The 26,191-nt window shown below is 42.6% G+C and overlaps 1 protein-coding gene across 2 annotated transcripts in view; it reads left to right on the forward strand.

The window, feature by feature from the left end:
- Nucleotides 1-5,950: 5,950 nt before the first annotated feature.
- Nucleotides 5,951-26,191, forward strand: part of TMEM39A (transmembrane protein 39A) — a 30,905-nt gene continuing 10,664 nt past the window's right edge. For both annotated transcript variants that reach the window (XM_026675483.2, XM_087957194.1), the window contains exons 1-3: nucleotides 5,951-6,117; nucleotides 12,557-12,741; nucleotides 14,284-14,506. In XM_026675483.2, coding sequence (XP_026531268.1) covers nucleotides 12,629-12,741; nucleotides 14,284-14,506 — 336 coding nt within the window. In that variant the 5' untranslated portion in view covers nucleotides 5,951-6,117; nucleotides 12,557-12,628. The remainder of the gene's footprint in view (nucleotides 6,118-12,556; nucleotides 12,742-14,283; nucleotides 14,507-26,191) is intronic.

Genomic DNA, 26,191 nt, shown 5'->3' on the forward strand with positions numbered 1-26,191 from the left:
CCGATATTAGCGAACTGAAGGAAGAAATGGTAAATTAAAAGAGGAGATGAGAGCAGATATACAGAAAGTTGAAGATAAGGTTGGGACAATGCAATTGGCCATGGAAAGAACTGAAATAAAAATAAAAGAAATAGAGAGGAGGACAGAACGAGTGGAGAGGAACTTAGAAAGGACTGAGGAAGACTTTTAAAATGTTAATAGAGAAATGGAAGATTCCTTGGTCCAACTTGAGATGGACAGAGCAGCGGCATACCTAAGGTTCCAAAACGTGGAGGAATCCAAAAATGAAGAACTAGAGCAATTAATGGCAGGTTTGTTGGCTGAACTAGTTGAAAAAGAGAAAGATGACTTACTCAAAGAATTCGACGAAGTCTATAGGGTGAACACCAGTTACGCAAGGCGTCACAATTGCCCAAGGGAGATCCATATCCGCTTTTCAAGAAGATGCGTGAGAGATCTAATACTTAGAATGGCCAGAGACAAGAAAATATTATATAAGGGCAAAGAGATCATAGTTCTTAAGCAGATTCCAAGAAAAGTGAGGACCATAAGGCAAGAATATAAATTTTTAGCTAATTATTTAAACAAAAAAGAAATCTCATTCAAATGGCTAATTCCAGAAGGGATGTTAATATCGTGGAAGGGAAGAAAAATTAAAATAGATTCAATAGAACAAGCACAAGACTTCCTAGAACAGCTAACAACCACGGAGGATCAACACACTAGGGAGGAAACCCAAAGGAACATGCAGGAAGATCGTAACCGCCATAGGAACAAAGAAGAAAGACCCGTCCAAACTCAAGGGAAAGACAACTTACAACAAGAAAGAGAAGAAACAATCCCATATCAACCACAAGAAGAGAGCCGTATAGTTACGAGACAAAAAGCGAGGCAGACTTAGGTAAATGGAGGAAGGAAGGAAAATTCTTTCCATCAATATAAACGGCCTAAATTCAAGAACTAAAAGGAAAAGGATTCTAACCAAACTAATAAAACAAAACGTTGATATAATTTGCATACAAGAAACACACATTAGGAAAAGTGAGGAGAAATTCTTAGATTGTCCGAAACTGGGAAAATTATTCACAGCACCAGCAGATAAACACAAAAAGAAAGGTATTGCAATATATGTGAGAGATGACTTAAAAGCGGAGTTAATTTGGGCGGACCCTGAAGGAAGAACTCTGGTGGTACAAATCTCAATTAATAGCATTACATTTTTACTGGTAGTAATCTATGCCCCAAATGATGATCAAGGTAAATTTTTCAAACATCTCCACCAAAAAATAATAGACTTCGAAAAAGGCAATATTTGTCTGATTGGCGATTTTAACTCTATTGCTGACTACCGGAAGGATCATAGTAATATGAGTAAGAACAAAAAAGGAAAAAGAGAATTTTCAAAGCCATGTAAGGATATGATGAATGAACTGAATCTGGTAGATATCTGGAGAAAACTAACCCCAAAAAAAGAACAGTTTACTTATTATTCTAACCCACACAAAATTTGGACAAGAATAGATATGGCTTGGATACTGAACTGAACTTCTTCTTAAAGGAAAATAATAATGAACTAACTTCGAAACAAAATATATGGGACACAATGAAAGCATTTATAAGAGGAACAACAATCTCTTACAATGCTATGAGAAACAAAAGAAAGTATGCCCAACAAAGTAACCTACAACAAGAAATTAAAGATTTAGAAACCCAACTACAAAAGAACCCCAAAAACCAAAGAATACAGAACCAGTTAATAACAACTAAACACAAACTAAATTTACTGGAACAAGAAAAATTGGAGATTAGTCTGAAAATGACTAAACAAATCTACTTTGAGCATGCAAACAAGCTAGGGAGATGGTTAGCCCACAAACTTAAGAAAACGAAAGAAAAAAGATTGATACACCAATTAATGGACGAGAGGGGCAATTTGCAAGAGGAGATAGAGAAGAAAAAAGAGATCACTTTTAAATACTTCGGGAAATTATACAAAAAGGAAGAAGTCTGTGAGGACAAAATAATGAAATACCTAGAGGAAGCGAATGATAAAGCAATTGGAGAGGAAGAGATAGAATTATTAAACAAAAATATAACATGGTCCGAACTGAAGTCAGCAATAGAGAAGCAAAGTAACAATAAAGCGCCAGGACCAGACGGGATACCTGTAGAACTTTACAAAACAATCATAGAACAAATTGGACCACTGATGCTGGAAGTATTCAATGAGGTACTCTTAGCAGCCAAGATACCGGACTCGTGGAGGGGAGCTTTAATTTTGCTGATCCCGAAGGAGGACCTAGACCATAGACTTATTAATAATTATAGACCAATCTCGCTCCTGAATGCAGATTACAAACTATTCTCTTCTATAATAGCCAATAGAATAAAACAGGTTTTAAACACACATATCCATGAAGATCAAAATGGATCTCTCCCATTTCGACAAATTAAGAATAATTTAAGAACAGTGATAGACATTTCAGAATTCTATGAAGCCCATCTGGAAAAACAATTTGCATTTATGTTTTTGGACGCTGAAAAGCATCCGACAATTTAAATTGGCATTTCTTAATACAAAAAATATACAATATGAACCTCGGCACCAGATTCGAAAACATCGTCACTACAATTTACCACACCCAACAGGCAAATATTCTAATAAATGGGGAACAAACTGGCCCGATAAAAATAGAAAAAGGGGTAAGACAGGGTTGCCCTCTCTCCCCCCCTGCTTTTCATATTTGCCCTAGAATCTCTTTTGACGTTCGAGAATTAGAGGACTGAGGATTAAATCAGAAGAGTATAAAGTACAAGCCTTCGCTGATGATTTGGTTTTTTCTCTGGAGGAGCCCATAGAAAAAGGACATAACTTATTAGAAGAACTAGAACGATTTGGAGAAGTCGCAGGATTTAAAATTAACAGGGAAAAAATGAAATTAATGACTAAAAATTTAACAGGAGACCAGAATAAAGAACTAGAGACAACAATGGGAATACAGGTGACAAAAAAAATTAAATACTTAGGATTTTGGCTAACTCCACAAAGCAAATCATTAAAAGAAAACAACTATGACAAACTTCTCCAACAATCCAAGAAAGATTTAGATTCCTGGAGTAAATTACAACTTTCCTTATTGGGCAGGATTGCTCTGATTAAGATGAATATTCTGCCAAAATTTCTATATTTATTCCAGACAATTCCAATCAAATTAAATAAAAAATTTTTTATGGAATTAAACAAGATAACGTTGAAATTTATTTGGCAGGGGAAAAAAGCTAGGATTAACGTAAAAGCCCTACAAGATTTGAAAAGCAGAGGAGGGTTAGCCCTGCCAAACTGGGAAATATATCATACGGCAGCCACCCTATTATGGATAAAGGAATGGGTGAATCTAACCAACAAAAGAACACTAATATTAGAAGGCCACGATATGCAGAAAGGATGGCATGCCTTTCTGTGGGAAACTGGAAAACCCAGGCAATCATATTTCCATAGGCATCTTATCAGGGACTCTCTATTAACCAATTGGAAAAAAGTACGTAAAAAACTCTATCTAAAAATACTGATTTGGCTATCTTCAATGGAAGCGATAGTACACCCTAATAATTTGGATATAACTAAAATGATTAAATACGAAAATTTATTAGACCCACAAGGAAAACTGAAAACACGACAAGAATTACAAGAGCGAGGATTTATAATTGATCAGTTTACCTTCAAATTCATAGTAGATACAAACAAGACATTAAGGAATTTGGAATCTACAATAAATTACAGACTTTAGACAAAATTCTATTAGGACCGAGTAAAAAAAAAAAATCTAAATTTTACAAACATTTATTAGAAACAGAACTAGAACAAGAAATTGTCAAAGGAAATATGATTGCGTGGAGCAGAAACGTGGGGACGGAGCATTACCCTAGCAGAATGGGAAAGGATCTGGAACAGGAACATTAAGATCACGAAATCAGCAGCTTATAAAGAAAACTCATATAAAATGCTTTATAGGTGGCACCTGCCTCCTTCGAGATTGGCGAAGATGCACCCCAACACGAGCTCCAAATGTTGGAAATGTCAAAATATGGAAGGTACCTTCTTCCATATGTGGTGGTCATGCAAGGAAACCCAGAAGTATTGGCAAAAAATTAGGCGCTGGCTAGAGAAGATAACCAAGGAACAAATTGAGTACAAACCAGAGTCCTTCCTTCTAGGAATTTTTGATAAACAAATATCCAAAAAATCGAAGTATATTACAATTCATATCTTAACCGCGGCCAGACTGGCATTCGCCCAGTGCTGGAAATTACCATCCCCACTGAACATATGGTTATCCAGAAAATTTTACAATGGATAAACTAACCCAAGCATTAAAAAATAAAGAATCCTCAACCTATTATAATTGGAATCCTTGGTATAATTGGCTAAACCAAAGATAGATCACTTCTAGGAAAATTAAGGCCGAGGGCTTCCGAAGCAGAGATAAAGAAAAGCACCGCCGACGATATTTTTGAAGAAGAAAGGATCTTACAGTCACAAAAAATATGGTTTTATTTTAATTGTTTTCCCTATTCTACCCTCCCCTTCCCTTACTGTTCCCTCTTTCCTCTCTCAACCCTTCCTCTCTTTCCCTCTTGGCCTATGCTAAGGCCTGTTTGTCTTTTTGTTGTACATAATTTGTAGTTGTGTTGTTTTTTTAAAGGTAAAATTAATAAAGTTTTTTCTAAAAAAAAAAAAGATCTAGGATGTCTTATTTTTGTGTTCCCTTTATTTTTTTGAGCAGTGTACTTCCCTGGATGAGAAAAGGAGAAACATGCTGTTGGAAAGCAACCCCACCTTTGTTAATAGCCCCAGAAAGACTGAGCCATCCTATCTACAAGACAAAAGATGTTTGGCTTCAGGGTGATAGGATTAGCCCTCACTCAAATCCAAACAAGGAGAAAGCCATTAAGCCATAATAGGAATTGCCCAAAGCCCCTTGATTACATTACCCAGCAAGATTCAACCAAGTCTGGGTGGGACTCGAGACAAAACTACAAAGTTACCCCTGCATGGCCCATGGGAGTCTGACAACCACTCAGGATACATTTCTTGCTACAGGAACAGGAAACCAGTTCAAAGCCAAACAGAGGGTATAAATCTCTCTCCCTCTCTCATCCATGTGTTCCATTTTGCTCAGGAGTTCAAACCCTATGTGGTTCAGCTGTCCACCGTTAAACCATCCTTCCAAGCAGTTTCCATGTTTCCAGTGCCTTTCTTCCCACTTGGAACTTAACTTCCAACAAGCTAACACCACTTTTCTAACTGCGTTTCTAAAGCTGTTCTCCCCATGTTGGGGGTGAATTAGTTCAACGATTACATTCCGCTTGCTTTATATCCGAAAGCCTCACTGAAAAAGTAAACCTGAATCGCGACTTCACTGCAAGGGGAAACGGTCGTTCCTCCCTTGACCCCAAAATGTCTGTGGGTGCGCGGGCGCGCAGTCGTTCTTTGAGAGAATTCTTGGCCGCGCAGAGACGAGTACAGGATTGTATGTAACTTGTCACCTTCGTTCAGAACCGAGGTATAAACACCTCTATGATTCGGGAAAGTATCTGGTCCGCTATGCATTTATGACTTACTACATTTTAAATACTCTGTGTGAGCGTGAAATATATATAGACAAGTTTCTGAGGTACTGGTAGGCAAGGATACGTTTGGCTTCCGAGGAATCACGGACTAAGTACTCAAGGCGGACTACGTTAAATTACGGTTGGCTAGTTGTAATTTTGCATGATGAGAACGCAACCAGACTCTCGCGCTTTCTCGCGTTTCGGGGTTTTTTGACACTCACGAGATGGCTGCCGCAACTCTTCCCCCTTTTCCTTTCCCCGGTTGGTCAGCGCGTTTGCAGATACCGCCTTCTCCTTGCCGTCGCGCACTGATGAACGCATCAATCCTCTTTGCCACGTCTCTTCAGGGCAGCAGCATTTACAGCAGCCGCGGCCACAGCTGGGAAAGGGCGACGCGGAGGGAATTTGGAGGGCTGCGCTACGCCCCCTCCCCGGCCTGGCGGGCTCCCCAGCCTGGCGGGCTGGTGGTGAAGGTGATCCGCTCATGGTGCTGTTGGAGAGGCGGTGAGTCGGATTTGAATGGCCGCCTCCTTCTCATCTATCTCCGTGGTGTATGGTGTGTAACCGAGGCACCCCGTTGTAGCCAAGCACGGCCCTGTGGCTTGGTGTAGTGGAGGCCGCCATCGAGCTTTGCTTCTGTCGTTGGTCGGCTGAGAGAGAATTGTGCTTTATCCCTTTGCCCCTTTTTCCATCGCGTTGGCTTAGTGAACAGTTGCTCTATTCAGTTATTGGCCTTCCCATTTTCTTCTTCAGGGCTTTTCCGTTTCGCAAACATTTTAGGATTTTCCTTGCTCTTTCTTTCCCTCTTGTGTTTCATCAGCTCTCATTCAAGCAATCTTTTGGTTGAGAAGAATGAAATACTTCTGTAGGAAGTAGACTGTCTTACCTAGAAACATCTGTGTTTTTAATCCTAGGCTGCTAAGGTCGAACCTGGTCAGTACTTGGATGTAGGATTTAATGGGAAGTCGAGGGCTACGGGTTAAATTTGGACAGTGGGGAAAAAACATCCCGACAGAAGAGAGTGGCAAACTGCTTCTCTGATATTACCAGGATTTTAGAGGTAGCAGGATTTGGGTTCCTTTTGAAGGAGATTTACTTCCGTTTATTGTTGGTAATGAAGAATATTGCTGTTACTGTATGTTCTTTTGTTGGAGTCTGCTTAAACTTTTTAGAAATCCCAACTTGCAAGATGTGGCTCCACTGAGTTGTGTGACATGCTCATTTAATTGTTTGTGTAAAACTTATGTGACCTGTAGATATTTGGCCAGAATACATCTTGAGAGTATGAGGTTTACTTCTGAATACAGGTAGTCCTTGAGTTACAATAGTTCATTTAGTGGCCATTTGAAGTTACTACAAGAAGCTGTTTATTTTCTGTGGAGAAATGTTCATGAATGCTTTTTAAAATAACATTTACTTTTATTGTAAATGATCATTAAATTAACAAAAGAGCTATAAATATTTTTATTTTCAGAAATAAATTCTGTAGTGTGCATCTTTCCTTTTCAAATACAAAAGTACTTATAGGCATTTTTACTACTATTGTCTTAACATAGTTGCTTTCATTATGACTGGAAGTGCCACTTGACTGTGTATTATATTTAAAAGTATAGAACTGACAAGCATTTGAGATGGTATATAGATACAATAGTACATAATTTTACATAAATGTACATGTCAGGCAAGAATTATGGGATTCAGAATATTACAATACAGAATCTTTAAAATTGAGATTGCAATGGACGTGAACATTGCATACCTGTACGTGAACTTTGGATTTCAGTAAAGCCAATTTCAAAAAAATTTCAAAGAAAGCTTTAGATTTCTTAATTCCTTTGAGGATCTTCATCAGCTTCATTTAGCCATGACTCTGTCAACTCAAGCCTAAGGACAACACAGTAAAACTTAATTGAATCAAATCCTTTATTTGCTTATACCTAATGGATAGATCTTGCCAATATTACAGCTGTAACACTACCTTAACAGGTTTTTTTTCCTGAGTGATTCTCGGATGTGGCTACCCTGAACCCCTATCTAGCTCAGGATTGGGCAGTCTCTTAATTTGGGCTTCTTTCTGGGATGTACTGCATCCTCCCTGGGAAAGTTCTGTTTTGCCAAGACTCCCTTCCTCTGGTTCTCCAGGTGCACATTCTGTCACACTTTCTTGATGTTCATTTTTATCTTACTCTATTTCCACTTTATATTTTCAGTAATTCATTCCTTAAATTACTTGATTGGGTTAATTTATATGAAATTGCTGTAAAGATGATACAGAAGCAGTAACTGATACAAAAAGTAGTGCCAATATAGAATTACAGCTGTATTAGTTTTAAATGTTCATTGCTGATAGCCTTCTAGCTTAAAGGTTTAAAGTTATAGAGTTGGAAGGGACTCTAGCGATCTTCTAGTCCAACTCATTGTTAAGCAGGAGATCTATACCATTCCAGACAAATAGTCCAATCTGTACTTAAAAACCTCCACCTCAATTTCTAGAGAAACCATTCCACTGATTATTCTCACTGACAGGAAATTTCTCCTTAATTCTAGGTTAGATCTCTCTTTAATGATCTTCTACCCATTGCATCTTGTCCTGCCTCAGGTGCTTTAGAGCAGGGGTCCCCAACCACCGGGCCGCGGACCGGTACCGGGCCGTGGAGCACTCTTTACCGGGCGCAAAAGAAAATAAAATTAAAAAAATGGCGGCTTTCTTGCCTTCGGTGAATGCTGCTGGGATCGGGGATCAAGGACACAAATGAAAGAAGGGGAGGGAGGAAGCAACCGAAGCCTGTCCTGCTCTCTGGGTCAGCTCTCTCAGTCGCTTTCTCGCTCCTCCACCAGCCCAGGAAGAAACTGTTTCAAAGAAGCCGGGGGGTGGTTTTCCTGTCGCCGCAGCTTCCCGAAGCACCGTTTCACCCACCCCGCCCGCCCGCTCGCTCAGCGGTTCAATCCACAGTGCTCCGTTCTGCCTGCCTGCCTGTCTGGTTGTTTGGGAGCAGCTTCGCTGAGAATAATAACTATTCGCCTCTTTTTATCAGCCGAAGCTGCTCCGAAACGAAGAAGGCAGGCAGGCAGGCAGGTAGAACGGAGCACTGTGGATTGAACTGCGAGCGGGCGGGAGGGGTGGGGTGAAACGGGTGCTTCGGGAAGCTGTGGCGACAGGAAAAGCCACCCCACCCCGGCTTCTTTGAAGCAGTTTCTTCCTGGGCTGCTGTAGGAGCGATAGAGTGACTGAGAGAGGAACAGGCAGACACCTGAGGAGGGAGGGAGGGAGACACCTGAGGGATGGGGCTGAGGGAGGCAGGGCCGAGGCGCTCCTGAACTTGGTGGTTTGCTGGCAGACGTTTATTACCCGACTAGGTAACAACATCAGATGTTACCTAGTCAGGTAATGAAACGTCTGCAAGCAAACTACCAAACTCGGATTCTCCCCCCCACCCCGGTCCTTTAAAAATGTTTCTGCTTGAAACCGGTCCCTGGTACAAAAAAGGTTGGGGACCACTGCTTTAGAGAATAACTCGACCTCCTCTTCACTCTGACACCCCTCTCAAGTACTGGAAGACAGCTATCATATCACCCTTCAATTGTTCCTTCAATTGTTCATCATATGGTTTAGCCTCCTGTCCCCTAATCATCTTAGTTGGTGTTCTCTGTACTCTGTCTAGAGTCTCAAATGTTTTTTGTATCATGGTGACCAAAACTGGACACAATATTCCACATGTGGTCTTACTAGTGCAGTATAAAGCAGTACACTTCATGTGATCTTAATACTGTCCCTCTGTTGATGCAGACTAGGACTCTATTGGCCATTTTGACCATTGTGGAACACTTCTGGCTCATACTTAAATGATTATCCACTAGGACTCCTAGTTCCCTATAATGCTGTTGAGCCAGGCACCACCTCCACTATATCTGTGCAGTTGGTTTTTCTTGCCTAAGTGTAAAATCTTCCTTTTTACAAGACTGGTTTGCATTTTATTGGATAGGGCTTAGTTTTCAAGGCTGTCAATATTCTTCTGGATCTTGATTCTATCTTCTAAAGTGCTGACTATTCCTCCTCCAGCTTGGTGTCACCTGAAGATTTGATGAGTTTCCTTCTATCCCTTTATGTAAATTGTTGAAGGGGTACTGGACTAAGACAGAGCCTTGTGGTAGTCCGCTGCATGCTTCCCCCCCCATGTTGATGTAGTTCCATTAAGAACGACGTGTTGAGGGTTGGTTGGTTAACCAATTACAAATCCATCTGGTAATGATGCAAACTACCACATTTTTCAATATTACCAAATTAGGCTGTGGTCTACTTTGTCAAATGCCTTACTAAAGTCCAAGTGTATTACATCCAAAGAATTTCGCTGGGTCACTAATTTTGTCACTTGGTCAAAGAGATCTGTTTTTGACAAACTTATGTTGGCTTTTAGTAATTGCTTTGCTTGTTTCTAGGTGTTTGCAGATTCATTGCTTGATTATCTTTTACAGAATCTTCCCAGGTATTGATATCAGCCTGATTGGTCTGTAGCTTGCTGAGTCCATTTTTTCCCTTAGGAAAAAATATTTTGGAACCATTTCTAGTGGTTAAGGAAGCAGCTAGAAAGTGGAAGACCATGAATTCTAGTCGCACTTTAGCCATGTAAACTGGCTGGGTGACTTTGAGCCAATCATTCTTTTTCAGCCCAACTTACCTCACAGAATTATTGTTGTGGGGTCAATAGGAGGAAGATGCGTTGGATATGTTCTTCGCCTTGAGCTATTTGTATAAATAATATAAAATTGAAAAAAGTACTGGCCATTACCTGTCAAGCTGTAAAATGGTATAATACCAGGATATATGAGGCTCATTTCCAGAACTGAATCTGCCTGTCCAATCTGCTCATCAAGAGAGGGCCTGGTAAAAGTTCCCTGCCTTCATGATGCCTGCAGGTTGTGGCTGACAAAGCAGGCCTTTGTCATAACTCCCACATTGTGGAATGTTTTCTCCCAGAATATAGGGGTCCTGTCAGCCTCCAAGAAGTTTTCCTGACATCTTTTGCTACTTGACTCTTATCGGCTGCCATAGAAATGGGGGGAGGGGTAATTTGGTATTGAGGGGGAAGATTGCTGGAGTGCGAAGTTGTTCTTGTGTGAACTAATAAGGAGGGGATGCTTTCCTACTTACTGTGCAACTGCACACACTTATCTCTACTAAGCCAAGGTCAACCATCTTGGCATACCAGATGAATGAGAAACCACCTGAAGATGTACCCCACGTGACATTATACACACCTCAGATTAGATAACCAGTCTGGACTCCTGGGGGACAGGACTTGATATAACTTTCAATGTGTAAATTCCGCACCTATTTGCCTCAGATCTTGGTTTCCTTTTGTTGCTATCACTTCAAATCCAGTAAAAGTACTTTTCTCTATTTTAATGGAGTCTGAGGGTTTCTTTCTTGGATTTTGAATGGAGGCACAGCTGACAGGCCCCCTCCTTGCTGCAATTCTGGAAACGTTAAATTTATTCAGTGTACTTTTGACTGGCTGTGAGTACCTACATTAGATTTTATTTGAGTTTTTGTGATTATTTTTTGTTTTTTATTGATATTGTTTTGATTGACATGTTTAGTTTTCCTTTTGGTGATACTGTACACAGCCCAGACTTGCTTAGACAGGTTATAAATACTGTAACATACAGTAAATAAATATTTGCTTATTTCCCATTCATTCATTCTTTCTGTATGATCAATTAACTCAACTTCTTTTTGTATTGGTCACAGTGCATCCTACTTTATTCAGTTTTCAAGCATTTCTCTCAATATACTAGCTCTTTTCCACAGATCAAACTGAACTTATTTATTCTTATTTAGAGCCATTTTTATTTCTGTTGAGAAACGTTCATTGCTTGGAAAAGAGCACTCTGCCATTTTACCATTATATCTTAAACATTTTGTTATCTACCATGGTACCCAGTCATTTAATTGTTCTAATTTGTTATTTAAGTTCAGCTTGCAATTGGGTTTTTTTGTTTAATGCGATTTTTTACTAATGTACATATAATTCGTACAAACTTTGTCCCAAAGGTCTTTTTCAAGAGGCAGCTGGACTTTCTTGGGTTTTTTTGAAGATGTTTTGCTTCTTATCCAAGAAACTTCTTCAGCTCTGACTGGATGGTGGAGAATGGAAGGATTTATACTCCTTGCAGACAGCTGGTCATCTGCATTTTTTTATAGAGTCCTTGAAGCCACTTGGAGGTTTATCTGTCACCTCAGGATAACCTGAGTAGTGCAAATGAGTGTGGAGCCTTCTTGGAACTGCTGAAAGGACTGTGTTGTAGACTGGAGACAGATAATGTCTGTAACCCTCTCCCTCTGTTGAGAGAGGGCTGTTGAACAGGAATACGAAATCCTCTTTCTCCAGTGTATAGTCTTTTCCACAGTTCCAAGAAGGCTCCACACTCATTTGCAGATTCATTGTGTGAATGCAAATCTTAAGACCAGTGTGCATTTCCAAAATATGTTTTGATTATAATATGATAAATCTTGCTTTCAACTCTAAATCTTCAGTTTAAACTCTTTAAAATATCTCTTATAATGTAGAAATATTTATATTGTATTAAATAATAATAAAATAACTTTAGATTTACAAACTTGCAACTTGAAATAGTTTAAATCTGTATTCCAAATTACAAATTTTATAATCTGAAACCACTGTCCTAATAGTTCTTTTGTTTCTGGTTTTGTTGTATACAACAGTGAAATTTTGATATAGTCTGTTTTTAATGAATTAATATTAAAAGCATAGTACTTTAAAAACTCATTCAGCATCTTTTTAAAATTGTTCCTTTTTGATCTTTCCTAAAAGTATATTTACTTTTAATTATTGCTTTTGTCTGTGCAAAGTGTATATGATGAATAGCTTTTCCTTTGTTTTAGAAGGTTCTGTTGCATAATTTGCTTCTTTCTCATTTGTAGAATTGGAAAATTGTTACATAAGAATCAAGGCAAAAAGTGCCAGAGGTGGAAAAGGTGGATTGCTTCCTGGTCATGCCCGGTGGAAGGAGGGGACCCAGCCGGCAGCAACTAAGCCGTTCAGCTTTGCCTTCTCTTCAGACATTAGTTGGTGGGAACTGTGGCAACGGAACAGGTCTGAGAAATAGGTAAACATTGTACTTCTAAATCTATTTATTCCCTGTTATCACTAGATATTGTTATGTCCAAAAGAGTATCAGCCATTGATAATTTGTCCATAATCTTGATTTTTAACGGTGGCTTTTGCCTTGTGTTTAGCGTATTGTTATGATACCTTATTCATCTTAGTATGACCAGAGCAGGACAGCCTTATTGTCTGGGGTCTAACTTCATGTTTTTGAAGGGATTGAAGCAGGGGTGGGATTCAAATTTCTTAACAACCGGTTCTGTGGGCATGACCTAATTTGTTGCTTGGTGGTCACGTGACTGGCTGGGCGTGGCTTGTATGTAAATTTTGTAAATATTTATGTAAATATTGAATTTTTTATTAAAAAGCAACTTTTACCAAAATCAGGCAAAGCAGACAGGCAGATTGAATTGCTTGCAGAATCACAGATTCACTCAGAGATCTATCTATCTGCAATCTATTGCCTGAGTCTGTCACATAAAATTTGCTTGCAAGCAAACTCATAAAATTTGCAAGCAGGCAAACTCACAAAATTAACTCACAACACACCATGTATGTAAATATTGAATTTTTTATTAAAAAAAGAGCAACTTTTACCCAAAATCAGGCAAAGCAGCAGGCAGATTGAGTTGCTCATAGAATCACAGTTTCACTCAGAGATCTACCTTTCTGCAATCTATTGCCTGAGTCTGCAATGAAAAATAGAAGCTTCAGTCCTAAGGAAGGTTCAGCTCTGCTTTTAAATTAGCTAGAAAGCAAGAAATCCAATGATTTCCTGCTTTCTAGCTAATCTAAGTATCCCGTCACAGTTGATAGTCGGAACAGCTGATGATCAGGGGGAAAATAGAAACTTACCAAAAATTAGGAGAAGGCATAAGGCAGGCAAATTGGATAGCGCGCATGCCAGGTAAGCAGGGAGTGGGAGTGGGAGGGGAGGGATCAGCCAGTGACGCGATTTGCCGGTTCTCCAAACTGTGCAGAATTGTAACAACTGGTTCTATACAACCGGTCCAACCAGATAGAATCCCACCCCTGGATTGAAGGCTCCAATAGACAGACAGTAATGTAAGTGGACAGTTTAGTTTTTCAAATTGTTTCTATTTTGGGGAGGGAGGAAAATTTATATAACTTTCATAGGTAGTTTGTTAATCAGTTTTGCAAAAAAAAATTGGGCTGCCTGCAATTGCAAAATGCCTGTATATTTAGCTAAAACATCTTCCGACTTAACAGTTTGGGCCTGATGCAATAGAGGCATCTGAAACCTAAACTACTGTTACTAGGAAAAAATGGAATTCCTAAATCTCCAGTTAATACTTTGTGTAATGGAAAACTTAATCAGAAGATGCAGTATATTGTCCATAAATTTTATGGCAGAATCTTTACATCTCCATATGACTGTTGATTACATTAACCTATGTTACTGGATTTTTAACGATCTGTTGTAAATCTATGGATCTATTGTAATCAAACTAATAAACAATTTAACATCTAAATGTTAAATACCGTTGTTCAACCAATGGGTAACAATTATGTTTGGTTTCAGGAATGGTAGTACTCTCAGTCTTTCTGCTCCTCCTATCACTGCCCTGATTACTCCTGAGCCTGTGAGGCACTGCCGAATCCCAGAGCTCCCTGTGGATGGAAACCTTCTATTTGAATTCCTCTTTTTCATCTACTTGCTGGTGTCTCTTTTCATTCAATATATTAATATTTACAAGACCGTCTGGTGGTATCCATATAACCACCCTGCCTCCTGTACATCACTGGTGAGTTCATCTTTGCTTACCCATCCCAGGATTAATGAGACTCTGTAGTTAATTAATAAATATATGTATATAATCAGGCACTAATCAATACTTCCAATAATCATATGGCAGAAAAAAGAAGGAATTAATTGCAATAACCTTGTATCTCAGTTTTGTGCATTGCATTTATGGGTTATAGATTCCTCTCTCCCACCCAGTTTCAAACTTTCTCTTGAGACACACAATCTTTTTCTTCCATTCCATTCTGGGAGAATTACAAAAATGTGGCATTTAAAGTTATATCAATATACGATATAAAAAAAGGCTGTAATCTGTAGGCTACTTATCCCTGATACTTTGTAGAATTGGATTCATTTTGATCTGAAAAATACCTCCCTGCCAACATAGGAAAAAAATGTCTTGATATTCAGGGTTTTTGGAATGTTCCCTCAGATATCCATATCACAAGAAATTGGGTAAGAGAGATAATACGAGCAACGGTGGTGCGGAGGTTATAATGCAGTACTGCAGGCTGTTTATGCTGACTAACTGCAATTTGGCAGTTCAAATTTCACCAGGTTCAACATTGACTCAGCCTTCCATCCTTCCGAGGTGGGTAAAATGAGGATCCAGATTGTTGGGAGCAATATGCTGATTCTGTAAACTGCTTAGAGAGGGCTGTAAAAGCATTGTGAAGTGGTATATAAATCTAAGTGCTATTGCTAATACCTTAAAAAGTAGAAAGAACATTAAAAATGATTTTGTTAGAATAGATAAACTGGTTAAAAATAATAAGGTGAATAGAGAAAAATCCAAAGTTCCTCCTTAAGAAACAGAAATCAAATTTTGGGATATCTGGAGAGTACTGTTTCCCAGATAATAAGACCAGATCTTATTTTGTTTGGACCAAAAGATCCATTAGGTCTTATTTTCCAGGAATGCCTTATTTTGCGGTCGCCCGCCCGCTCCTTCTCTGTCATGCTGCTCTAGAGTCCAGCATTGGGTGTAACTCTGCCCTCTTATGACATGAGCTGAGTCTGCCACTATAAAAGGTTCGCCTCTGCTGAGAGCCCCAGCTTTTTGACTCAGCTCTTGGACATATGAGTTATTGTCTCTGGACTCTGAGTTAATTAGCATTCCTCAAAACAAAAGCATTGAAACAAAGAAAAAAAGAATCATCAAAATCGAGAGAAGCTCTCAGGGCTCTGGTAGAGCTTCACTCACGAGGAGAGCGGGGATCCGCTCTCCTCCAGTTGCAACTGGCTCAGCAAGGCACTGACACGCAGACAGTAAGTGCGATCGGCCAAAATGCCGCGGAACCTCCCTCAGACTTGCTAGAGGCTAATTAACATCACAACAGCCTCCTATGCAGCTTTTCCCTGGGCCGCACGGCTTGTAAAAACCTCCCGAGGCTGCACAAGTCTTCCGGAAAATTTATTAGGCCATAAACTATCAAAGTTTTACAATAGCCCGATCCCAACCAACCTCCCTTCTACTGCTGCATCGATTGGAGGGGCAATCTTCCTTCCGCAAAGATATTAATCCGGCTATTATAAATTGCCAAACAAAGGCCACAGCACAAAGCCCCAGGGATTCACAGGTGCAACAGGGATCATCGAAGGCCTCAAGGCTCCTTGCCTTGTGGCTGGCGGCCATTTTGTGATTGAGTTCGTCCGGGTGCCATTTTTTTATTGGGCCCCGAGGCAGTGATCCTATCTCCCCCCTGGCCATTTAGCTCAGAAAACACCATCAGAAGGAGCTGACAGCACCTCCGATGTTTCTTCCCTGAGCAGTGGAAATAGATTGGGTCCTGCCAAGGACCATCAGGCATGCAGAGCATTCAGACCTCTCAAGCCCCCAAAAGGGTTATGAAAAGAAAACGACCACAAGGCCGTTCAGCCAACAGGGAGGCCGCAGCAAAGATCAAGGCCAGGGCCCTAGCCCTCAAGAAGGCTTCCAAGTCTGAACTCAGGGCAGAAAAGAGAAGACATGAGGCTTTAGAGAAACAATTCACAAAAAATGCTCAACAATTACAAGAACAAGCTGCAGGCACAGAGAGGGCAGATGGAAGTCTGGCTAACCATCTATGGAACTGGTCACCTGAAAGGCAGGATGAGGCCCTTCTCCAGGACCTGAGTTTGTCAGGCCCTTCTTGTGGACACCTACTTGTAACACAGCTACACCTAACCCTCAGCAGGCTTTGCCCCTAGGGGTTTACAGGTTTAGGGAGCAAGCTAACCTTATCCCTTCTGTGACTGGGCCCCAGATGATAGTTCCTCCCCAGGAGAACAGGCCTCAAGACATCCAGGAAGTAGTTTTGGTGGCAGTCAAACAGGGCATTGCTGAAGGTCTCAAACACCTCTGCCCCCTGGGCAGAGGCTCGGGTATCCTTTCTTCCTTCAGTCAGGGTAACCCTCCCCCATGGAGGGAGGTTCCCACTTCGGAACCCATGTATGCCCCTCATCATTTTTATAGCTGGGAGGGACAGGATGACAGGGGATCCTCTTACCACTCTGAACAGGGTAGTTCCTCAGAGGAGGAAGAGGGGGAAATTAAAGACCCCTTCCTCTCCGACGAAGAGGAAACCAAACCAGAACAACCATCCACAACTGCTGTCTTTAAGCCCTCCTTGTTTCGGCCCTTACTACAGAAGGCTCTGGTTACACCCCAGTTAAGCCCAGAAGAATTGGCCCCGGAACCACAGGCTGGCCCCTCGAGCCAGGGAGACACACTATTCTCCAAACTGGTGGTCTGAAATGAGGTTCTCCCATCTCCCTTGTTGTTCTTGGATGTAGTAAAGGACCAGTGTGAGAACCCCCTGTCAGGGCCTCACCCTTCTTCCCAGGACAAAAGGTTCTTTAATGTAGGTCCCGCCTTGGCTAATGCATTAGCTCTCCCAGCAGTAGATTCCCCAGTGGTAGCCACCTTCACTTCCTCAGGTACCCCTATGGAACTGGAGGATGTTTTACAACCGGAGGACAAAAAGTTGGAACAAACTCTGAAGCGCACAGGCCACAGCTTGGGCCGTGAAAGCTTCCACCGGTCGTTTTTTACCAGGTCGTCTATTTGCTGGTTGCGTCAACTTCAGGACAGAGTACCCATTGCCAATGTTAGGTCCCACCAGGACCTCAACAAAATAATAGCAGCAGCCGAGTTCACCACCAACGCCACTTTAAGCTCCGCCAAATTTGCCACAAAGGCAATGGCCTCTTCCGTGTCTGCCAGGCACCTGCTGTGGATGCGCAACTGGCAGACCGACTCCAAGCATAAGTGGAAATTGGCGGCGGCCCCTTGCTCAGGAGAAAACCTCTTTGCAGCAGCCTTAGAGCCGTATGTGGTGGAAACACGAGACAAGAGAAAGGTGTTGTCTACTTCCTCCAAAGGATCAGATTTTCAAAAAACCACATACCCCAGAACACAAACCTTCAGGCCAGTCAATACCCCTTGCTTCAGTCGCAACCAGACAACGTATCCCCCTCGTTGGGAACAACAGCAGGACCGCCAACCCAAACAACAATTCTCGGGTAAGCAGCCCTTTTGAGGGGGAGGAGGTCGTTCACTCAGGCGCTGTAAGTAACTGCATTCACTCCCCTCCCATTGGAGGTTGTTTGACCTTTTTAAAATCCAGATGGGAGAAATCAACTAACGATGCCTGAGTCATCAGTAGAATATCATTGAGCCTTCAACTCGAATTTCTGTCCCCCCCCCTGCATCGTTTTTTGTCAGCTGTCCTACCACTCGTGACACATCTAAACGGGCCCTGATGGACTCAGCTATCCATCACCTGATGGACATCAGAGCCATAGAAAGAGTTCCATGGGATCAATGGGGTCGGGCTTCTACTCCTGCCTCTTTGTTATCCTGAAGGCCTTGTGGGGGTGGAGAGCAATCCTCGATCTCAAGCTCCTGAACAAATTCATCCCATACAGGCGTTTTAAGATGCAGACCCTACATTCTATTCTTCAGAACGTCCGAGAGGGCAATCTCCTCTCTTCCATAGACCTCACGGAGGCTTACCTCCATATCCCAATTTGGCCTCTCTATCGCCAGTTCCTCCGTTTTTCTTATTGCAGTGAGCACTACCAATAGCCTTTCATCAGCACTAAGGTCCTGGCAGCATTGGCAGCCCTCCTCAGAGCCTTACCTATGAGGGTCCAATGCTACCTGGATGACATTCTGATTCAATCTTCCTCTGTCCAGGCAGCCGAACAAGATTTTCAAATCACGAAGCAGGTGTTGCAGGAACATGGTTTCTCCATCAACCTGATCAAGAGCCATCTTTCTCCAACGACCCGACTGTTGCGCCTCGGGGTCATCATCGACACAGTCAGCTGCAAAGTCTTCCTTTCACAGGACCGTCAGGACAGCATCAAAGAGTTGATCAACAGAATTCAACTAAGTCACTCCATTCCACTCTCCCTCCTGTCCCAGTTGCTTGGGAAGATGATCTCCTGCATTGAAGTTGTGCCTACACGCACGCACCTTGCAGTGGTTCCTCCTCCCCTTCCAAAGAGAGGGGATCAGTTATTCTGCCCACAGAGTGCTGCTTTCTCCACAGGTGCTTCAGTCCTTTCGATGGTGGCAGTCCCAGGCCATCTCAAAGGGTCATCCCTTTATGGTGAGAGACAGAATTGTAGTGACCATGGATGCCAGCCTTCTCGGCTGGGGAGCACATACCCAGGACTACATGGCCCAAGCACACTGGCCATCTTCAGACAGGTCCCTTCCCATCAATCTCCTGGAACTCAGGGCTATTTTTCTCACCCTGAGAAGTTTCTGGAACCTAGTGTCAGGGTCCCATGTGCTAGTCATGACAGACAATATAGCAGCCAAGGCTCATGTCAATAGGCAAGGAGGGACCAGATCCAGGGGTTTGATGCGGGAGGCAGAACATCTGGGGAGATGGGCGGAGAGGAACCGCCTGTCTCTCAGGGCGGACCATATTTCGGGGGTTGACAACTCCTAGGCTGACTGGTTGAGTTGATCTCAAGTCGACCACTTGGAATGGAGACTCCATCCTCCTCTGTTCATAGAATTGTCCCACATTTTTGGTACTCCAGAGGTGGATGTCTTCGCCACTCCCTAGAACGCACAGGTAAACAGTTTTTTTTCCAGGTTCCCAACCCAGGGAGCAGAGGGAACCAATGCACTTTGGAGCAGATGGCCCCCAGGTCTCCTCTATACCTTTCCCCCCCTTCCAATCATCCCAGCAGTCATCCAGAAGATGTTGGAGGAAAAGGTGGAGCTGATTCTGCTGGCCCCATATTGGCCCAGGAGACCCTGGTTTGTGGACCTGTCTGTTCAGAGGCCTTGGAAAATCCCAGCCTCTCGGATCTCTCTCAGTCAGGGTGCCCTTCTGCATCCGAAACCCCAATGGTTCCAGTTGACCACTTGGCGGTTGAGTGGAAGTTGTTGAAGGAGACCAACCTTTCAGATAGTGTAATTAACACAATACAGGCTTCATGTAAAAAGTTTACAATGCCACCTGGAGGAAATTCAGAGACTGGTGCTCGGAGAGAGCCCAGAACCCCTCTTCAGCATCTGTTCCGGAGATCCTTCAGTTTCTCCAGGACAGGCTGGACAAGGGCCTCGTGCCTAACACCCTCCGCAGGCAGGTGGCATCCTTAGCTTCAGTAATTTCATGGGACACATCCCTCTCCCACCACCCTTCGATCCACAGATTTCTGAGGGGACCCTCAAATCTGCAACCACCCATTGTGCATAGGTATCCCACTTGGGACTTGCCTAAGGTTCTCCAAGCTCTCTTGGGCCCTCCTTTTGAGCCTTTACGAACGGTAGGCCTCCGTATTTTAACTCTGAAGGTATCCTTCTTGGTGGCTATTATATCAGTCAGGAGAGTGTCTGAATTAGCTGCCCTTTCGGTAAGGCCAGATTTGTGTATGTTTCATGACAACCAGGTGATTTTGCGCCTGGACCCTTCATTTGCACCAAAAATTAACTCTTGGTTTCACAGAGCTCAAGACATTGTTCTCCCTGACTTTTGTCCCAAACCCCAACATGTATTGGAACGTCAGTGGCACACATTGGACGCGAAAGGGCACTCAGGATTTATATCAAACAAACTCTACCTTTTCGCAAAACTGAGTCAACGTTTGTGTCTTTTCAACCTGTCTCCTTGGGGTCTAAGGCCTCATCTCCCATGTTGAGTAGGTGGATCAGAGCATGCATTTCTACTGCATATGAAACTCTTGGCTTGCCAGCTCCCAAGAAACTGCCTGCACACTCTACCCGGAGTGCAGCGACTTCGGCAGCTTGGGCCACGCAGGCTCCGATCGAAGAAATTTGTAGAGCTGCTTCATGGACCTCGCCTTCCCCATTCGTCCAACATTACCGGCTGGACTCCTTTGCATCTGCACAGGCTGCATTTGGACGAAGGGTACTCCAGCGGGTGGTTCCTGGGTCGGATTAAGAGGACCAGCCAAGTCCCTCCCTTGGGTATGCAGGCTTTGGTATGTCCCAATGCTGGACTCTAGAGCAGCGTGATGGAGAAGGGAGCGTTGGTAGACTTACCAATGAACGCCCTTTATAGACACGCTGCGATAGAGTCCAGCCCCACCCTGTGGCCGTCTGGTCTAGTATTCTCGGGTAGGGGGGCGGTTGTACGCTCATTCTATTTGTTTATATTCCAGAGACAATCCTAGTCTGTCAAGATACTTTGCCAGAAAAGCTGGGGCTCTCAGCAGAGGCGAACCTTTTATAGTGGCAGACTCAGCTCACATCATAAGAGGGGGGAGTTATACCCAATGCTGGACTCTATTGCAGCGTGTCTAGAAAGGGCATTCATTGGTAAGTCTACCAACGCCCCTTCCCACCATTTTCCATTATATATTTTTCATTGTTTATACACTGCTCAAAAAAATAAAGCGAACACAAAAATAAGACATCCTAGATCTGAATGAATGAAATATTCTTATTAAATACTTTGTTCATTACACAGTTGAATGTTCTGACAACAAAATCACACAAAAATTATCAATGGAAATCAAATTTAGCAACTCATGGAGGTCTGGATTTGGAGTTACACTCAAAATGAAAGTGGAAAAAAACACTACAGGCTGATCCAACTTTGATGTAATGTCCTTAAAACAAGTCAAAATGAGGCTCAGTAGTGTGTGTGGCCTCCACGTGCCTGTATGACCTCCCTACAACGCCTCCTGATGAGGTGGTGGATGGTCTCCTAAGGAATCTCCTCCCACACCTGGACTAAAGCATCCCCCAACTCCTGGACAGTCTGTGGTGCAACGTGGCGTTGGTGGATGGAGAGAGACATGATGTCCCAGATGTGCTCAATTGGATTCAGGTCTGGGAAACGGGCGGGCCAGTCCATAGCATCAATGCCTTCGTCTTGCAGGAACTGCTGACACGAGGTCTAGCATTGTCGTGCATTAGGAGGAACCCAGGGCCAACCGCACCAGCATATGGTCTCACAAGGGGTCTGAGGATCTCATCTTGGTACCTAATGGCAGTCAGGCTACCTCTGGCGAGCACATGGAGGGCTGTGCGGCCCCCTAAAGAAATGCCACCCCACACCATTACTGACCCACTACCAAACCGGTCATGCTGGAGGATGTTGCAGGCAGCAAAACATTCTCCACGGCGTCTCCAGACCCCATCACGTCTGTCACGTGCTCAGTGTGAACCTGCTTTCAGCTGTGAAGAGCACAGGGCGCCAGTGGCGAATTTGCCAATCTTGGTGTTCTCTGGCAAATGCCAAACGTCCTGCACGGTGTTGGGCTGTAAGCACAACCCCCACCTGTGGACGTCGGGCCCTCATACCACCCTCATGGTCTGTTTCTGACCGTTTAAGCAGCCACATGCACATTTGTGGCCCGCTGAAGGTCATTTTTCAGGGCTCTGGCAGTGCTCCTCCTGTCCCTCCTTGCACAAAGGCGGAGGTAGCGGTCCTGATGCTGGGTTGTTGTCCTCCTACGGCCTCCTCCACGTCTCCTAATGTACTGGCCTGTCTCCTGGTAGCGCCTCCATGCTCTGGACACTATGCTGACAGACACAGCAAACCTTGCCACAGCTCTCATTGATGTGCCATCCTGGATGAGCTGCACTGCCTGAGCCACTTGTGTGGGTTGTAGACTCCGTCTCATGCTACCACTAGAGTGAAAGCACCGCCAGCATTCAGAAGTGACCAAACCATCAGCCAGAAAGCATAGGAACTGAGAAGTGGTCTGTGGTCACCACCTGCAGAACCACTCCTTTATTGGGGATATCTTGCTAACTGCCTATGCTTTCTACCTGTTGTCTGTTCCATTTGCACAACAGCATGTGAAATTGATTGTCAATCAATTGTGATTGACTTGGAGTTACATTGTGTTGTTTAAGTGTTCCCTTTATTTTTTTGAGCAGTGTAAATATAAATATCAAACACAGTGCAACCGTTCTGGCATTACTCTGCCATACATACAAGGATATTACTAAACCATTAACATTCATATTCTTGGTACGGTATTAATTTTGTTACAATTGTTTTGTCCATCCTACTTGATTAAATCCTCTATCATATTATATTCTGGGTCTATTCGTCCTAACTATTTTTTGTTCCAACCTCCACCTCTCTTTTGCAACCATTGATAAAACTTATTCCAGGTATCATGGTATTCTGATTCCCCTTATTTTTCAGTTTTAAAGTTAGCCTATCAAGTTCTGCCCAAGCCAATATTTTCCTTATTATCTCTCTCTCTGGTGGGGTATTTTCATTCTTCCAGTGTTGTGCATAGATCATTCTCGCCACTGTCAGTACATGTATTTGCTTTGACCTTCTGTCATTATTCCTAAAAGGAATAGTTCTGGCTTAAATTGAATATGTTCTCCCACCATTTGCTCTAAATCTTGTCGCCAATATTTCCTTGCGTGGCTATATGTCCACCACATGTGATAGTATGTACCTGGTAGCAATAGCAATAGCACTTGGACTTGTATATGCCGCTTCACAGTGCTTTACAGCCCTCTCTAAGCAGTTTACAGAGTCAGCATATTGCCCCCAACAATCAGGGTTCTCATTTCACCCACCTCAGAAGAATGGAAGGCTGAGTCAACCTTGAGCCGGTGAGACCTGAACTACCAAACTGCTGGCAGCCAGTGATCAGCAGAAGTACCCTGCAGTACTGTATTCTAACCACTGCGCCACCTCTGGTAAATCCTTGCATTTCCAGCATTTTGATGATAAATTTCTAAACATTTTGGCCAGCCTTGCTGGTGGAAGATGCCACCTGTAGAACATTTTGTATAAATTTGCCTTGTATTATGTGGTCACTGTTAATTTCCTATTCTTTTCCCAAAGATTCTGCCATCTAGCCAATTCAATGTTGTATCCGAAATTTTTAGCCTATGCCACCTTGTCTCTTTAACCTGTTTTTCCTCATATTTATAGTCAAATAAGTATCTATATAGCACCTTAATCAGTTTATCCTCAATCCATATTAACAGTTTGTCTAATGTTGTTAATTCTCTATTAATGCCCCATGTTTTCACATCCTGTGTGTATCTCAACTGTATTTGTAGATATGACCACCACTCCAGTTCTACCCCTTGTGCTATTAATTCTGGTTTTCAATTCTCCTTTCTCATTTAATACCGTGTTTCTCCAACAATACGGCCTCCACCAATAGGAAGCCCCACCATGTTTTATTGGCATAAAATCAAATTAAGCCCCTCCCCTAAATTAAGCCCCATATTAAACATGCGAAATGGGGGAGCGGGGGGCTTGCCGTTAGGAAGTACTTTGTTGCATGCCCGGATATGGTGCTACCTGCGTTGGTGGGGCACTTCATATCGGGAGACCTCCCACCGTTGCTTTCCCTTCTCCCTTGCTGCCGCGGCGTTAGAGCAACGCCGTGGCGTTTGGCGCAGCCACGTGCGGCCAGTCAGGGCTCCTCCCTGCAACCGGAGCCCTGAGGAGACACTTGGCTTCAGGCGCTCCCGTCTTCCCTTTGCTTTCGAAGGTAAAGCGAATTATTTTACAAAGCCTCCCCTGCCCGAGAGGGCAGCCCAACCCCACGTGGGAGGCTAATTTCCCGGGCCTCTTCTGTTCCTCGCCGACCTCCCTACACTGCGCGCCTGCGCGCCGGTCCCTTCAGCCCAGCGAGCTCTTCGCCGCGGCAGCAAGGGAGAAGGGAAAGCAACGGTGGCCCGAGCCGAGGTCTCCGAGATATCAAGCTGTCGCCACCCCGCCCACCCACCCGAGGATGCAGGGGAATTAAGTCACCCCCGAAAAGGCGTCCTAGCCGTTTTTAGGGGTCAAAAAAAAATAAGGCCCGGCCTTATTATGTGAAACTACGTATGTCCTTATATACAACAATTTTCCCCATATTTATCAAATTTGGGTGTATTAGCGCTTCTAATGTAGAGGGCCAGATTGGAGTTTCCATAGAATTTTGATGTTTAATTTTGTTCCACACTGTCAAGAGTGCCTGTCTTATATGATGTCTCTGAAAGTGTTTGTGTTCTGTGCCTTTTCCATACCAAAGAAAAGTGTGCCATCCTGCTTGGATATCATGGCCTTCCAGCGTTAATAGCCTCTTATTCCTTAATGTAATCCATTCTTTTATCCAAGTGAATGCTGCAGCTTGATAATATAACTCCCAGTCAGGCAGGCCGAATCCTCCTTTCTCTTTGGCATCTTTCATTAACTTTCAGTGTGAATCTCGGTTTCTTTCCTTGACATATGAATTTTGACATTGTTTATCTCTAATTTTATAGGGAAATTTTGGAATAAAAAAGTATCTTTGGTAAAATATTGATTTTAATTATGGCTATTCTACCTTTTAGGGAGATTTGCAGGTTCTTCCATCTCTCTAGATCCGTCTTTATTTAATTTGTTAATTTGGTATAGTTATCTTTAAGCATTATGCACCTTGCCATTAGGTATATTCCTAGATACTTCACTTTTTTCACTATCTGAACATTCATTCCTTTTGTCAATTCCTTCTGTTTATTTGTAATGTTCTTAACTATCATTTTAGTTTTCTCCTTATTTAATTTTAGTCCTGCTACTTCTCTGTATTCTACCAGTTCTTCCATGGAAGCCAGACTGTAGGAGCTCCTCTAGGATAAAGACTAGGTCGTCCACAAAAGCTTGTAATTTGTACTGTTCTCTTCTTATTTCCAATCCTTTAATTTGTTCATATTTTCGAATGTTTCTCATCAATACTTCCAACATTAAAATAAACAGCAGCGGGGATAGTGGGCAATCTTGTCTTGTATCTTTCTATATTGTGAAACCTCTTGTTGCCTCACCATTCATTATTACTTTGGCCTCTTGTTTTGAATATATTGCCCTGAACATATTTAGGAATTTGTCACCAAAATCGATGTGCCTCAGTTGTTGTAACATAAATTTCCAATTTACATTATCAAATGCCTTTTGGGCATCTAGGAAGAGCAATGCCACTTGTTTTTTCCTATGTGTTTCGTAATATTCTAATATGTCTAGCACTGTTTTCATATTGTTCTTTATCTGCCTTTTAGGTAGGAAGCCATTTTGGTCAACAAGTATAAACGTATTGAGGAATCTTTTCAAACTTTTGGCTATTATATATACAAATATTTTGTAGTCTGTATTCAATAGTAAAATTGGCCTATAGTTTTGAATTAGCGTTAAGTCTGCATCCTCTTTCGGAATCAACACTATGTTGGCCTCCACCCATGATGGTGGTACCTTTGTTTCTGTAAGGA

Source organism: Notechis scutatus, chromosome 2 (assembly GCF_049901735.1).
Source record: "Notechis scutatus isolate UNSWTSFEM ecotype Mainland chromosome 2, rNotScu1.2, whole genome shotgun sequence".
In the NCBI taxonomy this organism is placed as follows: Eukaryota; Metazoa; Chordata; class Lepidosauria; order Squamata; family Elapidae; genus Notechis; species Notechis scutatus.